The 18,396-nt window shown below is 41.9% G+C and overlaps 1 protein-coding gene across 3 annotated transcripts in view; it reads left to right on the top strand.

Moving 5' to 3' along the window:
• GALNT1 (polypeptide N-acetylgalactosaminyltransferase 1) overlaps positions 1-17,700 on the top strand; it is a 132,553-nt gene extending 114,853 nt beyond the window's left edge. For all 3 annotated transcript variants that reach the window (XM_036009154.1, XM_036009155.1, XM_028524318.2), the window contains 3 exons: positions 7,440-7,538; positions 7,996-8,130; positions 16,313-17,700. In XM_036009154.1, coding sequence (XP_035865047.1) covers positions 7,440-7,538; positions 7,996-8,130; positions 16,313-16,459 — 381 coding nt within the window. In that variant the 3' untranslated portion in view covers positions 16,460-17,700. The remainder of the gene's footprint in view (positions 1-7,439; positions 7,539-7,995; positions 8,131-16,312) is intronic.
• Positions 17,701-18,396: the final 696 nt, after the last annotated feature.

The raw sequence follows: 18,396 nt of genomic DNA, 5'->3' as shown, positions 1-18,396 counted from the left end.
ATTGGGTATGTAAGTGGTTTTTTAACCCACAAAAGTGCATGAGATCACCTTAGTAGGAATGAATCCAGATGGAAAAGAGGAGAGGGCTAAGGATCAAGCCACAGTAAACTCCACGACTTTTGGAAACTATGAAGCTGAGAAGGAATCTGCCGGAAAGATTGAGAGTGGCCACTGAAATAGGAGAAACCAAAACGGTGATGTCCCAGAGACTAAACGAGACTTGTTCCAAGAAAGAGAAAGTGACTGACCATTAAACACTTCAGAGACGTCAAGTAAGAAGGCACTGAGAATGGGCCATTGGACTGGCAAGGGGGAGGTTGTAGGCGTGCTCCATCTTCCTGTGCAGGTGGGTAGGGACACAATCCCTGATGGCCTTAAGAGACCTGGGGAAAAGATAGTGGAGATCATGAGTGGACATGTCTTGGAAGAAATTTTTTTACAAAAAGACCAGAGAAATGGGAGTTAGCTGGAGGAGAATATGGGGTTAAAGAAGGATTTTTTTAATTTTTGCTATGATGAAACTGTGCTAATGCAAATTACCCCAAAAAGAAAATGTGAATATGCTAGAATCAAGCTACTGATTGCTGGAGTCACGTGGGAGGCAGAGGGGAGGCAGGGTGGGTCAGGGGAGAAGGTAAGGGAATGGGGCTAGTGTGGGTCAGTGGGAGATTTGGGGGAAGAAGCTGGTAGTTTGTGGTGGGAGTGTGAGGAAGCTCTCTGATGACTTCTGTTTCCTAAGATAAGGGTGAAGAGGTGGTTTGGGGTAGGAGGCGGCGATGGGGCAGGGGAAAGAGGAAAAGATGAAAATTAGAAACATAGGATGTGGGGGAGCAAATGGGTCACAGAGGGAGCCGGATGGTGGTGTGCTAGAGGGAAACCATTCTATCCAGGCATGTTTCTCCTGCACCAGGGCAGGCAGCTTCCTGTGTTGATCCTCATGAGTTACTGAGGCTGCTTCAGGCCTGCAAATTCCCTGCCTCTGAACTTTGTTGTGCTTTAAGGGATTTGCCCTCAAACAAGTGGAGGGGTACACAGCTTCTTGCTTCATTAACGAGCATCTGTTCCCTTTGCCGTAGCATAGTTCCATTCGAGAAAAGCCTGGGGAAGGTGATGCACCGTGGGAAAATTTATAGCAGTTGCTCCTATAACTTGCCTTTAGAATAGAGAATTCTATTCTAAAGGTGTTTTTTCCTTTGAACTGACCCAGTTTTGGACAACACCTAGTCATTGTTAGCTGGGCCAGAATATAGGCACATTACAAAGAACCGCTTGTCTAACCCATAGTAGACGATTGCCAAGGCAAACTGCCTTTTACCTCCTTCTTGCCAGCTGGCTTTCTGTATAAAGAACAGACTTAACCCTCTGTGGCCTGCTTGTTCTTAAGTAAGCAGCTGGCCTTAAGCTGTCTGCCCTTGTAGTAGGCCACACTCTGCAGATGAAGGCTCTGATTTCTGGGGCCGCGTGGTTCTCAAGATTGATATCATAGCTCCACCTCTGTGAGCCTTCCTTCACTACAGACTGGAATTTAGACTTTCAAGGATCTTTTGTCATACTTCAAAAGCCTAGGGAAGCCTGAAATTGTAGGATTTTAGAGTAGAAAGGGAAATTAAAAGAGAGATTTAGTCTCTGGTTTCACTGAGCCCAACTCTCATAAGTTTCTGTAGGGCCTGGAACTGAGTAAATGTGTTTCATTGTGGTATCTAATAGTTGTTAATCCAGGAGATGAATATTCTAAAAAAATACCACCACAGAAAGCAAATAATACAGACCTCTGATGGTTTAGCCAGTCTTATGGACTGACCAGTTGTTTGTCCGGCCAGATCTGATAACCCTAAGATTTGGTGAGCATGAACTCCATGTCAAGCACCGATCTGAATGCTTTACAGTTGCGCACTCCATTTACCCTCACATTAGCACTGTGAGATACAGGTGCTTTATCCCCACTTCATGGTCAGTACAGTGAGGCATACGTAAATGGTTTAAACAACATGGCTCGGGTAACAGAGGATTTGAACACAGGCATTCTGGCTCAAGAGTTTGTGCTCATAACCACTAACACCCATACTGCTTCTCATATCTAAACATTTACGTTATGGCAAGGAGTAAAATAGTGCCTGCAGATTCCATTTTACTAGATTCCAGGAATCCTGTAACAGTTTACACTGACTACCCTAATGGAGATACCAAGATTCTGGAGGAGGCTTCAGCAGAAATTAATGAACTTACTCTGTAATTTCTTGCCTGTTTCCCAAGAATGAGTGCATTCACAATTATTTTCAGCTCCCAAGGTCAGAAACATAATAGTTGAGTGATAGTTGTGTACATGTACGCTGTTGCTACTTCAGAAGGATCTAAAGAGTTCCTGGATCTGTGGATAAGAAAGGGAAGCTGACAGTTATCGTGGGTCTACTATGTGTCAGTTTCTGCTAGGCCTCGTGGAGAGATCTGAGCAAACCTGAGGTGGTACCCCTGTTTTAGAGATGAGAAAAGGAGGTTCTTACAGCAACAATTGCAATTCATTGTATAAAGAACGCTGATGTCTGATGTCTCTCAAGGTGGTTGCTCAGAAAGACAAGGAGTGAGGGAGGAGGGAGTGGATTTTGTTTCCAAAAATGTTTGGAAAATGCTTTTTATATCTTTCTGTACTACCAACCCCCATACATACCAAGAGTCACAGCATGTGACAGGCTTTGAGAAGTCCCTCAGTAAAGAGACCTATTTAAACTTGTATTTAACCTGGTATTTCCCAAACATACTTGACCACAAACCATACGTGGCCAGATACTGTTGTTCAGAGGCTGGTTGGGGAATCACTATCTTAGAGTACTGACCCACCAAGGCCTCGTGGCTAGTAAACTGTCGAAGCGGGAGTGAGGCTCAGGCCCGCCTGTCCTCAGACCCACTCTCCCTCCTGCCCATCTGCCTCCACACACCTTGGAAGTGTGGCTGTTTCCCCAGCCACCATGGTTGAAAGACTGCCATGATTCACGGAGAAACTTCCTGCTTCTGACAACCCTTCACCCTCTAGTCTCACAGGTAGTTGTACGTGGTGCTTATGATTGTTTTGGTTTGGCTCATTGGCAGTTCTGGTTCTGTAAGGAGAAATGTGTTACTTAGTCATAAATCCTATCAAAAGGACCATTAGTGTACAAACCTTCCTCTTTGAAATCATTTAGATCGCCCAGGACATCTACTAGTTCCAGAAAGTACTAGCCAAATGTGGGCGCTTGCACGTGCCACGTGTGTGGTGACGGCTCCGCTAACTGTGGGCGCTGTTTCTCGTCACCAACGAGCAGCCCTCGCGGAAGGCGGGAGGCTTGTCTCTGTGTGTCAGCTCCCAGGCTGCACATCCAGTGTGGCAGCCAGGAGCCACATGTGGTCATTTAAGTTAATTAAAATTCAGTAAAATTCACATTCAGTTCCTCAGCCACACTAGCCACATATAGCAAGTGGCTACTGTATTGGATGGCACAGATATAAAACATTGCCATCACCTTAGAAAATTCTATTGAACAATTCTGGAGACGTTATAACACAATAGCCAGTACAGGGGGGTATCCATCTGTCTTGCCATTAGTCCACAAATTTCTCCCTGCTCAGGCCCTGAAGTTGAGGTGTTCATATTTGCTTGTCAAGCCCAGTGTTTTTAAAACTAGTAACTACTGGATATCCTCCATAGTCATCTTTACTCTCAGGTAATTTAGAGTATGTACATCCTAAAACAGCTTCCATAGGGATGGATTATATCAGATTCCCAAACCATCCTGTCAGTAGTTATTTTCCTGCTCCACTAAGGAAAACGTCAGGATCACGTTTATATGCAGAAGTGTCTACTGCAGTGAGGGAAAGCGCCCTTCTTTTTCTGCGTCAAATCCGTCTTTTAGTTTCAGAATCTCAGCTTTTGATAATCACCGAGACATTTTGATAATCACCAAGTACTGTGTTACCCACCAAGGGGGATAGTCATCAAGATGTAACTCGGAATGCAAATGAACTGGAAGGCATTCATGGTGTACTAAAAGTCCTGAGCATTCCTTGCCGGGGTCCTCCAGCGAGTGGGCGAGCCCCGGTGCCTGCCCAGCAATCCTTACACTGTACTTTGGAGTACTCCCAAACTTGTCAGAAGTTCGCATTTTTCCTCTTTTTTTTTTTTTTTTTTTGCTTTAGTCCTTTTGTTGTTGTTGTTTTTAAAGAAGTCCAACCAAGGAGACATTTGACTAGAACATCCTTATATTAACCAGTCTTAAATTCTTTCCTGTAATTTCTCTTCTCCCTAATAACATGCGTATACATTTTATGTCATTCTGTATTTTCCCAAGTGCTGGTGGTTGTTTTTTTTTTTCACTGACCTAAGTGCCAGATGTTACTGGATAACCAACCCTAGTACCTGTTTGCATCCCAATGTAAACACTGAAGCAAGTGGCTGTCACCACCTCTTCTACCTACCATGCTTCACTAGAGAGCTGGTAATTGGTTGCATAGCCTTAAAGCTGTTTGAAATTACAATTTTGAACATCTGATTCAACATCCCTAATGTTGGTTCCTAATGCTTTCCTTCTCCAAAGACTTTTCCAAGTTAAGTCCTACCAGACCTATGAACCAGTGTTCTAAAGGACAGAAGGTTCCCACAGCTCATCCTCTAGTCATTCTAGTTTTTCGCACCCTCAACACATCATTTTACACACTCCACAGGTGAAGTGCACCACTGTCTTCCTCCCAGGGAAAGGAGGATACTCTGAAAACCGTCTTCTCTAGCTACCCAGTGTGTAGTAAAGCCAGCCTGGAGAAATGGCCCCTTCAGCTACTAAGACATGACCTAGTTGTAGGGCCAACCAGAACCTTCTCTGCCTTCTGTTGGTAAAGCCACCCAGGGACCCAAACCTGAATGGCTGCCCTCTGACAGAAGTTCCTACTTCATCTCAAATGTGTGGGGGCATCACTCCAATACTCCCCTGCATTTCAGGCGAGTGCTGTCAGGTCCCATGAGAGGCCCCCAGACGAGTCCCTGGTCACCCATCTATACTGGGAGTCCCTGATCACCCACCTGTACTGGGCCTCCCTGGCCACATCTTGCTAATCAAGATTTATGTCACTCACTCTAACAATTGGCAGAAAGCAGTGGTTTCCAATCCTTGAAGAAACTATACTTTTAATATTTTATAATCAGCAGTAACCCCAAGGAATAGACTTAGATCTCTCATGTCAGAAAGCAACCCCAGATTATGCATAGGAAAGTTGTAAGAATGGTATACAAAACTCACAAAACAATACCTAGCACAGAGTAAGGCTAATTTACATACTATAATTAGCAAGATCAGTTGTCGAAACAAAATAATCAATGTTGATTTATTATAAGATAGAGAGTAATGGAACACCTTACTACATTTGGAGTTTGGAGAATTGTATTAATTTTGAGTTTGGTAAAAGACAATCAGCTATTTAACCGTTCCATCTGAAAAAGAGAAGCCAAAGAGAACATCAGGTCCTCTCTGATGTTTCCTGTGCACTTATTACCTTTCTTCAGCAAACTTTCCACTTGTGTTTGTAAGGAAAAAATTGAGAAAGAGGGATGGAAAGTCTAATTTTTTTCAAAAGTACAAGGAAATAATCTGAATCCTTTTTCAAGCAAGGTAGCCGTGATCATCAAGTACTGATTGACTACTCACTGCAGAGCAGAAAGATAAGTTGTATGCAAATTTGTATCCAATTATAACACCTTTCATAAAATCTGTTTATGAGGTAATAGGTTTCTGAATGAAAATAATAGGCAGAAAAAGATAATGTGAATTACATGGTAAAAGAATTCCTGAATATGATATGATGTGTTGGACCCAGAAAAGAAAGGACCCTGAGATTTCCATCTTAAGTAATTAGACAAGTGATGGGATTATTAACAGACATAGGGTATCAGGAGAAGAGAGAATCTTTTGGAGGACTGATAATGAGGTTTGTTTTAGATAGCAATTCTCAAGGGCAAGGGTGGAATGGCAGGGACATTTTAAAATATTGAGATGAGAAAGTGTCAGCATTATATAGTTGAAAAATCCTGTGTTGGGAGAACTGAGTTTGAGGTTGACGGAATAGCAAGATGCAGGTGACTGGCAGTAAGGTGGCAAATCAGACTGCTAGTATTTCTGTGCTTACTACCAAGTGCCAGACTCTGAATTAGGTAGGTGAAACCTTACCTAATCTCAGCACAGAGCCAGCATTATCTCCCAGTTACTGTAGGAAATTGATCTCATAAAGTTTGGGTCATTTAGATTTAAACCTGGGTCTCACTTCAGCGAAAACCCCAGTTCCTATTCCTGGCAGCCTGTTAATAGGACAGTCTTTCACAGCTATGTCTTCGTGTCTTTGTAAGAAAAAAATGCATATGGGCTTATTAGTGCCTGATCAGATACTGGAATAATGTACAGACTGTGCATTTGTTTATAAAAACAAATGGCTTATTTGTAGTTTCAACTTTCCCTCCATTTTATCTGTCACACAAAATTCATTACATTTTCTTTCTGTCTACATGACATGACAGGTGTAGTTTGTCACACATCCCCTTTGGCTTAGCTGCTAACAGTACCATCCATGGGAACAGATTTAGAACTTTCAGCTGTCTGCTAGTTTACAGTATGCTTTTAAACTGCAATAATTCAGAGGAAACAAAATATCAAGGTGCATTGCTTAAAATATTCTTCTTAATTTTGATGACTGGTTTAAATTCCTTTTATGTAATTGGCAGTTATCTAACAAAGGAGTGGTGTTTGCACTGCCCCATGCTTAGGCTCCCAGTTAAGCCACGCTCTAAACTCTGATTAGAAAATAGCTACCTTGTATCACCTAAGAAGTCATCAGAGCAGTAAAAGTGACACCCCCTAACTTGGTGGTTAACATTGCCCACAGGAAGTTGTTAAATTGCTTTAAATTATTAGGCAAAAAAGAGTTTACTGGACCAAATACAAAACCTAGAACAGGTTGGGAAAAATGAAATAATTAAGAATTTTGGTTCTGGCTGGTGGCTCAGTGGATTGAGTGCTGGCCTATGAACCAGTGTTGCCAGTTTGGTTCCCAGTCAGGACACATGCATGGATTGCGGGCAAGGTCCCCAGCAGGGGGCGCACAAGAGGCAGCCACACATTGATGTTTCTCTCCCTCTTTCTCCTACCCTTCCCCTCTGTCTAAAAAAATAAAATCTTTAAAAAAGAATTTCAAAGGTTTTTTTCACTGAAACACAAAAATTATGATATAAAGACTAAGACCTTTCTAAACCACAGAATTTGTGACAGCCAGACAGTAAACTTTACCCCAACTCATAGAGCTTACCTCGCCAAGCATCTGAAGTTCTTTTATAGTAGTGGACAGTTTAAATTAATTTTAATGTGTGTATATCTGTATGTGTCTGTCTGGTTAATCTTTTTAACTCCTGATGTTTGTTCATTGTCCCATAGATACGAAATGTGGAAACAAATCAGTGTCTGGATAACATGGCTAGAAAAGAAAATGAAAAAGTTGGAATTTTTAACTGTCATGGTATGGGAGGTAATCAGGTGAGTATTTTAGTAAAGCTTTAAAAGGGATAATTTTTGGATTTTCTGTCCTTTTTACCTTGGGACGTCACTCAGGAATATTTTCCTACCTTTAAAGAAAAAATAATAAAGACCTTTATGAGAAAGGAGCCTTCAATCTAATGATTATTTTTAAACTAAACGTTTGTAAAAGGCTCCTCGTGAGAACTATATTTATATTGCTGTGCATGAGACTGACTTTGCCTTTTTTAGTCTAACAGATGACAGACCTTGACAGTACACTCTGTGTGGAGAAAACCTTTCTCTTTCCTTTGTGTAAAATTAGTGGTAGCTTTTCTAGTTGGTTATTCACAGTTGTTACAGTAATAAAGTTCAAAATTGTATATCTTACTTGTTTTTTCCCTCCCAGCTTATTGGGCACATAAAATGTGACCGATTTTACTGCTAGAGCTTGTGTGCACCCACTTCTGTCTTTCAGGTTTTCTCTTACACTGCCAACAAGGAAATCAGGACGGACGACCTTTGTCTGGACGTCTCCAAACTTAATGGCCCGGTCACAATGCTCAAATGCCACCACCTGAAAGGCAACCAGCTTTGGGAGTATGATCCTGTGGTAAGTTATTCATTTACGTATAGGATAAAACATGTAAAATTATATGTGTTGTTGGGTATATTTATAGACTTTAGCACTAAAAATGAATTCTTAGGGAGTTTGAATATAGACCAAATTGTTCTTATATTCAGAAAGTTGACAGATGGGAGAAACAATGAGAGTCAGATTTGTTTTAATCTCCCCAGTATTAAATTAGCGTTGCCTATAGTCTCTGGGTCCTTGTTGTCTCTAAGTAGCCACTGTTCCCTCTGTATGCCCTTGGCCTCTGCAGCTGCATAGGAGAAATGGAGCAAAAAGTAGGATTTTTAATTACTGAATTCAAAGTTTAGGTGAAAAGTGAGTCTTAATTAATGAAATGCTCTTGCTCATAATGATATTTCAATGACATATAATATTTTTTTATTTATTTACCTTTAGAGAGAGAGGGAGGGAGGGGGAAAGTGGTAGAGAGAAACTGCAATGTGCAAGAGATACATGGATCTGTTGCCTTTCGCTCACCCCCAACTGGGGACCTAGCCCGCAACCCGGGCATGTGTCTTGACTGGGTTTCAAACTGGCAACCTCTCAGTTCGCAGGCTGGCACTCAGTCCACTAAGCCACAGCTAAAACTTTTTCTATTTATTTTTGCTTTCCTGCAGAGCTTCTCCCTCTTCCCCCAAGGGTACATTGTATTCACTCACATAGAGATACTTCGAAGGTGGTAGTTCCAAGCATCTTCAGTAAGCCTCTTTCCCTTGCCTCCTATCCCAACTTGTATTTTTGCCCTGTGGTTCTGGAACCAGCATGAACACCTTCAAGATGTCTTTCTCTGGTTCTTCTTTCTCTGCTTAGAAGCACAAGTGTTCTTCATGTAAGGAAAGACTTTTGTTCCTACTTGCCATCCTGCTTTTTCCTGCATCATTAGATGGCGGGTGAATGGCCAGCCCTTGAGCCTCTGATTCTCCAGCCCTGGCTCCTGTATCTGCCTGATCCTACAGAAGCAGCTCCTGGATGCAAAGCCAGGAGCATCCCTGCCTCTTTTTCCCTAAACTCTCATAGCATTTACTGTTGCTGTTGCTGAGCTGATATTTTAAATCCTCTTATCCATCTGCTTTAGATACGCTACTGCTTAGTTTCTTCTCTTAGCTTTCTCTGTGTTCCTTTTGTCTGCTTTGCCTCCCTCTGCTTTTTCATTTTACCCCTTAAATGGAGATGTCTGAAGTTATGGCTTTGGCCATCTTTTCTACCTATAATTGTTGTTATATACAAACCCTAGTCTACTTTAGTCATCGACCTGTTGTTTCCTGAACTTACCCTGTACTTTCTCACCTTATATTTAAGATGATTCAGTTCCTGTCCCAGCCACTGTGGCTCAGTTAGTTGGTTGGGCAGTGTCCTACAAACTGAAAGGCTGCTGATTCGATTTCAGGTCAGGGCACGTGTCTGTGTTGCAGGTTCGGTCCCCAGTTGGGGAGTGTATGGAAGGTAACCATGCTATATTTCTTTCTCTCAGTTTCTCCCTCTCTTCCTCTCCGTTCCCCTCTCACTAAAATAAATTAAAAATTAAATTAAAAATTAAGATCACACAGTTCCCTCTGCCTAACAAATCCTACCCATTCTTAAGGGCCCACCTTGGACATCATTTCCATGAACCCCAGCCAGAGATTAGCTTTCAGTGCTAGTTTAATTATATAGTTGTGTCTGACCCCTCTAATGCTGTGATTATAGTTGTCTCTGACCCCTCTAACTCTGTGCTTCTTTGTAGTTTTGGGGTTTTTTTTTTCCTTTTTCTTAATATACCAGTCTTTTATCCTAGAGGGCAAACACCAGGTTTTATCATTCCTGGGTTTCCCTTTACCATGTCAAACTACAGTAAAAATAATGTTAAATATAGCAACAGCTCAGTTAAAATAACCATTGGAAATGGCCTGATTATTCTGCCCCTGAGTTTTCCATGGTACATGCTACTGCCATTTTGGATACAGTGATCCCACATATTGCAGGATGCATAGTCCCTGACTCCAGACGGTAAATGCCAGTGGCATACCACTGTCATTGTGACAACCAAAATATGTTCCTTAAAAATTTGCCCTGGCTGGTGTGGCTCAGTGCATTGAGTACTGGCCTGTGAACCAAAGGGTCATGGGTTTGATTCCCAGTCAGGGCACATGCCTAGGTTGCAGGCCAAGTCCTCAGTAGCTGGTGGATGAGAGGCAACTGCACATTGTTGTTTCTCTCCCTGTCTTTCTCCCTCCCTTCCCCTCTCTCTAAAAATTGTACACACATACACACACTTTTTTTAATACAGGTTTGTTTGTTTTTTTTAAGATTTTATTTATTTATTTTTAGAGAGGGAAGGGAGGGAGAAAGAGAGAGAGAGAGAAACATTAATGTGCGGTTGCTGGGGGCCGTGGCTTACAACCTATGCATGTACCCTGACTGGGAATCGAACCTGCGACACTTTGGTTCGCAGCCCGAGCTTAATCCACTGAGCTACGCCAGCCAGGGCACACACACACTTTTTAAAAAGGAAATGATTGCAAATTTAGGGAGATAGAGGTGGTTTAGAGTATTTTTTTCAATATAGTTTATTGATTATGTTATTACAGTTGTCCCATTTCCCCCCCTTCATTCCCCTCCACCCTGCACTCTCCCACCCACGTTCCCCCCCTTTAGTTCATGTCCATGTGTCAGACTTGTAAGTTCTTTAGCTTCTACATTTCCCATACTATTCGTACCCTCCCCGTCTACCTACCATCTATGCTACTTATTCTCTGTACCTTTTCCCCCTCTCTCTTCCTCCCACTCCCCTGTTGCTAACCCTCCATGGGATCTCCATTTCTGTGGTTCTGTTCTTGTTCTAGTTGTTTGCTTAGTTTGTTTTTGTTTTTGTTTTAGGTGTGGTTGTTAATAATTGTGTTTGCTGTCATTTTACCATACATGTTTTTTATCTTCTTTTTCTAAGTTCCTTTAACATTTCATATAATAAGGGCTTGGTGGTGATGAACTCCTTTAACTTGACTTTATCTGAGAAACACTTTATCTGCCCTTCCATTCTAAATGAAAGCTTTGCTGGATAGAGCAATCTTGGATATAAAGATTGCCTTTCATGACTTGGAATACTTTCCAGCGCCTTCTTGCCTACAAGGTCTCTTTTGAGAAATCAGCTGACAGTCTGATGGGAACTACTTTGTAGGTTACTGTCTGCTTATCTCTTGCTGCTTCTAGGATTCTCTCCTTCATTTTTATCTTGGGTAATGTAATTATGATGTGCCTTGGTGTGTTCCTCCTTGGATCCAAGTTCTTTGGGGTTCTCTGAGCTACCTGGACTTCTTGGAAGCCTATTTCCTTTGCCAGAATGGGGAAGTTCTCCTTTTTTTTTTGTTCAAATATCTTTTCCACTTGCTCTTCCTTTTCCCCTGCTGGTACCCCTATAATTCAGATGTTGGATTGTTTAAAGATGTCCTGGAGGTTCCTAAGCCTCTCATTTTTTTTGAATTCTTGTTTCTTCATTCTTTTCTGATTATATATTTCTTTCTTCCTTCTGGTCCACTCCATTGATGTGAGTCCCAGTTTTCTTCCCATCATTATTGTTCCCCTATACATTTTCCTTTATTTCAGTTAGCATAGCCTTCATATGTTCATCTAATTTGCAACCAAATTCAACCAACTCTGAGCATCCTGATCACCAGTATTTCAAACTGTGCATCTGATAGGTTAGCTATCTCTTCATCACTTAGTTGTATTATTCCTGGAGCTTTGATCTGTTCTCTCATTTGGGCCTTTTTTTTTTCTTTTCTTTTTTTTTTTTTTTTTTTGTCTTAGTGCACCTGTTATGTAGTGAGGGATGGAGCCTTAGGTGTTCACCAGGGTGGGGCAAACCAGTCGCTGGGTTGTGACATAGTATGTGGGGGACAGGTCCGAGAGGGAACAATGGCGCCTGCTCTGCTCTGTCAGATTGCAGTCCCTTCTGCTGCTTCCCTCAAGCAAACTGGGCCCTTCTGGTGCTGATTCCCAGGTGGGTAGGTTTGTGTATGTTCCAGGACCCCATGAGTCTATCCTGGCACCTCAACCCCCACAGGTGTTTTCAATCAGTGTTTTGAGGCTTTATTTCCCTGTGCTGGGACCCTGGGTTGCACGGTCTGTTCCGCTCCCAGTCTCTCTTGGTTTATCTGCACGTGAATGTGGGACCAACCAGTTCGCCAGCCGCCTTGTGCTCTGTGCCCCTCCACAATCCTCCGCCTCGCTGGGTCTACCTGCTGCTGCCTTGCACGCCCCTGGGTCTGCCAGCCACTGCTTTGCCACAAGTCCTCTCCACCCACAAGTCCACCCAGCCGCCTGACTCCACCCCTCCTACCGGTCTGAACGAATGTTTCTTCTTTAACTCCTTGGTTGTCGGACTTCCATACAGTTCAATTTTCTGTCAGTACTGGTTGTTTTTTTTGTTTGTTTCTAAATTGTTGTCCTTATTTTGGTTGTGTAAGGAGGCACAGTGTATCTACCTACGCCTCCATCTTGGCCAGAAGTCTAGGGTATTTAGAAAGATCCAGTTATGAGTATAAAGTTTGAAAACTCCTGGAGCACTTTGCAAAGTATTTTCCCTAAGATAAAACTTCAGTATTGCAGGCTGGGTTCTCCCAGAAGCAAACTTTGATATAAGATTAGTGTTCGGGATGTTATTGGAAGTTCTTCCAGATTAACACTGTGAAAAGGAAAGGGAGAAGACAATTGGGCGGAGGGAGAAGTCAAGCTGCAGTGCAGGTCCCACAGCCCGAGCCACATAGGCAGGGAGCTTCGTAAAGGACTGTCAGAATTGTCCTGCCTCTGTCAGTCAAAAACATAGCAATCTGAGAAAGTAAAATAGTTATGTCAGTAATCTGTAACCTAAATTTGAAATCAGTAACCTGTAATCTAAATTTGAAATCATGAAGTCTCAGATTTCAGAGGAACCCTAGAAATGAATCCAGGACTTTGTTTTTGTACCTGTGGATATTGAGGCCCAGAATGGAAATTAAATTACTCAAGGTCACAGAGCATGTAAATGGTGTCAGCAGATCTCAGGCAGACATGGGATTTTTTTTTTTTAAGATTTTATTTATTTATTTTTAGAGAGGGGAGGGAGGGAGAGAGAAAGAGAGAGAGAAACATCAATGTGCGGTTGCTGGGGGCCATGGCCTGCAACCCAGGCATGTGCCCTGACTGGGAATCGAACCTGCGATGCTTTGGTTCGCAGCCCATGCTCAATCCACTGAGCTACGCCAGTCAGGGCAGACATGGGATTCTTGACTCAAGATTGTTTGTACAATACAATACTATGTTTGATTAAATTTGTGTATGCTTATATCTCTGTCTTATTTGTACTACATTTCAAATAGTTTATACCAGACTCTTGTTTTGACTAATTGTAGCTGGTCATTCTGCTGTAAAAATGTATATTTTGACCCAGTTAAATCTAGAGATTTGGGGCAGGAGGTGGCAAGTTATTTTTCTAGGTTGCAGGTGAACTTTTATGCAACGACAATTATAGCTTTTTTCCTGCTCTTCAAAGGTTACAATTAGCTGTGTCACAAATTTGTCCAGTTGCCTTAAGTAAGCCTTTTCTCTGTGGAAACTGGTCAGTGCTGACCAGGTGCGCTGCTGAGCACAGGGAAGACCGCCGCCAGAGCAGGGTCCCTCCCCCGACGCCAGGGCTCCACAGTGGAAGTTAGCTTCCTAAAATTGTGGGGATTCTCTTTCATTTCGAGCAATAACAAGTGTGGATCAATGCCTATGTCTTTGTTAGTTTATTTTAATCAATCTAAATAAGTGAAATACTTTTAGAAATTAGAATGAGAAAGGACCAACTCCCCAGCTCAACTTTTTGTTGTACGTAGTTTTTATTAATACTGACTGTGGGCCTGATAAAGGCTGAGGCTCAGAGAAGTTTTGCGGGGCCTTCTGGAATGTCTGAGGGTTTGGTGTTACACGTAACTAAAGGCTGTGGCAGCAGGCAGTGTGCATGGGGCCCTTTGGCTCTCCATCCTGCCAGGTTGTGTTCCTGGCTGCCTGGGGTACTGCTGAGGTCGAGGTGTCCAGTAGCGAGTGCCGTTTATCAAGAACAGGCTCTGAGCTAGGCAGCACTTTCTGTGTGTTATCTTCAGTCTTTCCTCATAACTGTTTACTTATCTCTCTTAGAGAGAGGGCAAGGGAGGGAGAAAGACAGGGAGAAAAACATCAGTGTTCGAGAGAAACATGGATTGGTTGCCTCTTGCACTCCCCGACTGGGGACCTGGCCTGAAACCCAGGCATGTGTTCTGACTGGGAATTGAGCCAGGGACCTTTTGGTTTGCCGGATGACGCCCAACCAACTGAGCCACACCAGTCAGGGTTCCTCATAACAATTTTAATTATTTTTGTGATTTTATAGATGAGGAACTTGGGACTTAGAGAGGTTTTTGCTCATGGCATGTACAGCCATGTGCCACATAATGTTTCCATCAACAGCAGCCCACAAAAATGGTGGCCCCATCAGACTGTAATGGAGCCGGACAATTCCTACTGCTGGTGAGGTAGCCACCATAGCACAAGACTCAGTGTTTGTGAGGATGCTGGTGTAAGCACACCTGCTGCCTTGCCAGGTGATACAGAAGTGCAGCACATGTAATTATGTGCAGTACATAGTGCCCAATGACAATAAATGACTGTATTACTGGTTTATGTATTTAAAAATAATGAAGTATAGTGGAGTCTACTCTTTCTACTTAAAAACAAAGAGTATGCTGTAAGACAGTATACTGTGTGAGGCTGGCAGCAGCCTTGGACATCTCGTGTTCACCACATCATTTTCTCTTGTGCTTGAGTTGGCCTCAGGTGGTTTTGTGCAGCAACATGCTGTGCAGGCCTATAGCCCAGGAGCAGTGGGCTGTACCATGCAACCGAGGTGTGCAGTGAGCTGTACCATCCAGCTCTGTGTAAGTAAGTGCACCCTGTGATGTTCGCACAGAGACACTGTGCCTAATGAGGCGTTCCTCGGGTTGTATTTTCGTCATTAAGCAGTGCATGACTGCAGTTGGTATGTGACAGATCTGGAATTTATTCTAGAAATGTCTGACTGCAAAGCCCTTTCTCTCAGCAAGTGAACTACATGCATCTGAGTAAGAAACAACCACAGCCAGGCTGACTGTCATCCAGATGCTATTATGCATTTGTAAGAATTAACATGTGTAATACTGAACCTAAAGCCAGTTGTCCCTAGCAGACTGGGTACTGCCTTTTGCCAGTTTCCTCTTTGACCACAATATAGGATAGATGACTGAAAGCTAAAACATTACATTGTATACAATCATTGGGTTTTGTTTTTAGGTCAGACAGGTACCAAACAAGGCCTTATGAAAACAAAATGTTCCACATAAATGAATTACATTAAAATAGAGTCATAAGCAAAAAGTGCAATAGATGTGTATTCTTAATAAACCTATTTCACATTTCCTAAGAGATATATATACACTCACAGGATAATGCTTAATGACGATTCCTACATGGTTGCTTTGGCGTCCTGAACCTGACCGGGGCAGGGTATCAGATTCATCAGTGTGAATCATCGTGTACCTGTTAATTGTCATCTGTCCTCTCCTTTAAAAATACCCTAAAGATCACCATGACCATTTAGAATATAAACAGGTAGACAGGAAGATGGATAGTTACATGTATTAGCCATTTATTAAGGACAGCTTTGTAAATACTGTGATTTTGAGTCTTCAAAAGGACCTGAGTTTCTGAGGACTTGAGGTATGGAATCCCAGAATTCATTTGAACAGCTTTATCTTAGGGAAATGAAGCAATTTTGAAATAGCTCTTTGAAAATAGGTTGAGGATCCTAAATTAGGAACCACTAATCCAGTGATATTTTTAGGGAACTAAAACACAAAAACAATAAAAGTTGTCACGAAGCTTATGGCAGAAATGGGCTTAGAATTGGGGTCATTGTGCTGCGAGTTCGGGGGAGCCCACTGTCCCTGGTGCCTTTTCTCCTCCCCACACACCTCTTTCTGCCGTCTTCACAGAGGTACCTCGTCTCCCTTGTTCTTTCAATAATTCACATCACAAAACAAACCAAAAATCCTCTTCTACTGAGGAATTTAACAATTACCAAATGAGGGTTGAGACGGTTTTGTTTGGCTTTGTTTCCCGCGTTCACGTGAAAACCCCTCCCCTGCCGTTTCAGAAGCTCACGCTGCAGCACGTGAACAGTAACCAGTGCCTGGACAAAGCTACAGAGGACGACAGCCAGGTGCCCAGCATCAGAGACTGCACTGGGAGCCGGTCCCAGCAGTGGCTTCTTCGAAACGTCACGCTTCCAGAAATATTCTGAGACCAAATTTACACGAAAAAAGAAAAAAGTAAGGATTGACTGGGCTACCTCAGCATACATTTCTGCCACATTCTGAAGCAGCGAACGTGGACAAGTGCTTCCTCCCGCAGGACGAACGGTGTGGCGGCCATCACGACGGGAGACGGTCGCTTCTCACTAGCTGTGGGCCAGCCTTCCTTTCCGAGGACGTGCGACCGCTGTTCAGCGAGGCCGTGCACACTGATGTTTACAAGATTGAGAGAGTCTTTCGTCGAGAATCGTTGTAAAGAGTGTTCAGACAGTGAAACAATCAACAACACGTGCGCTCCAGAGAGCCAGGCCTTTTGGGGTTTGCTTGCACATCAGTAATTTCTGCTGGACGTGCTGTCATAGTGAAGAGATTTCTAAGATTTTTCTGGTTAGAACTGGTAGCCAGTATATTAAATATTGATATAAAGATATATGAAAAGAACTGGAACCAGATTCAGAATCATGAAAGCAACATTTTTACAATTAAAAACTATATAAAACAGGGTTCAAAGGAAATTAAAACAGAACTATGAGAAGTACAATTTGTTATAGTATAGTATCAAATTTCTATATAGATTTTATACCTCAGTGGGAAAGATAACTGACTCCAACCACATTCATTTTGTTTTCATCTGTGACAGTCATGGATGCTTTTTTATTTCTCCTCGGGGTGCTGAAATCGAGCTGGGAAAAAAGGCTCTTTGAACGTAGTTTTAATTGCTTTCTACAATTTTTAAAATTTGGTTTGTGGGCTGTTAGAATTGTAATTTTTAATTGCCTTCCAAAAATGGGGATTTAAAATCATCCCTGGGTTCACTGCACAGTTAGATATCTCAGTTGCTCTTGGGTCAACTGGCTAGTAGACTCGCACACACACATGGATTTCTTATTAGATTTTCAACAACTTAACTTCATTCAACTGATTATGCTTAATACCCAAGATTCATACTACTGTACTACAGGTATGTTTTTACAGCAATAAATCTTCAGTTTTTTGTTTCTGATTCCACTCAACAAAAGGCCTGCAGAAGTGATTTATTATTTGGGTATTTGGAGATGATACGTTTGACGTTGTTTTTTTGTTTTTTTGTTTTGTTTTGTTTTGTTTTTGAAAACTTTTCACTCCATACTCAAGATGTGCTTCACTGTCAAGTGCGTATTTAGTTTAGGTTCTTGAATTGTAATGTTGATCTGCTGCGTTTTTTAAGAAAATAAAATTTAACTGAAAATGTTTAATTGGCATTTTTTAATGAGTTAGTCAAAGAAGTGCAACTATTACTCCATATTATTAATCCTGCACTTCTCTAAATTTAAGTTAAATCAGTTTTTTTGCTTGATTTCCAGTACTGCAAAATAATCTGAGTGTTGATTAAAAGTTGAATATCAATTAAGTTTTACTCCCATAGAAAGAAAAATCTCATAACATTTTTCCTGATATGTAAAGCAGTGCATTAGCAAAAGTGCATATTTTTTTCTATTTGTAATACTATATTTAAGTGGTATTCTTTTCTTTGATTATCAAAGACTTTTACTGCAGGCAGCGCTATTTGTTGTGTGTGCCTAAGAATGTCCCTGAAAGTTGCATTGGCACTTGCCAAGTTGACTGTACAGAAAGTTCTCACATCCTAGTCAAGTTAATACCAGCACATGTGGATGCCTGAAGGTGAGTCTGTAGTACAAAAGGCAGAGATTTCGTCCCCAGGAAATTTGAAGTTAAGCAGTGCTGGGTGGATTTTTTTCCTGCTCCATGAGCTGTGTCAATTCTGTCTTCAGTAGGCCTAATGCTTGAATAAACCAGATGTCTAGTCAATAAATTATTTTCATGCTCAGAATTTCAGGTTTTGTACTCTAGCATAGCTTGGTCTTACTCCTTACTGTAAGAAAGCTTAATAGCAATGTGATTTAAGGTTTTGTTTTGTTTTTTGTTT

Source organism: Phyllostomus discolor, chromosome 9 (assembly GCF_004126475.2).
Source record: "Phyllostomus discolor isolate MPI-MPIP mPhyDis1 chromosome 9, mPhyDis1.pri.v3, whole genome shotgun sequence".
In the NCBI taxonomy this organism is placed as follows: domain Eukaryota; kingdom Metazoa; phylum Chordata; class Mammalia; order Chiroptera; family Phyllostomidae; genus Phyllostomus; species Phyllostomus discolor.
Note: the sequence above shows the minus strand (reverse complement) of the source record. Positions and strands in the feature narration are given on the sequence as shown.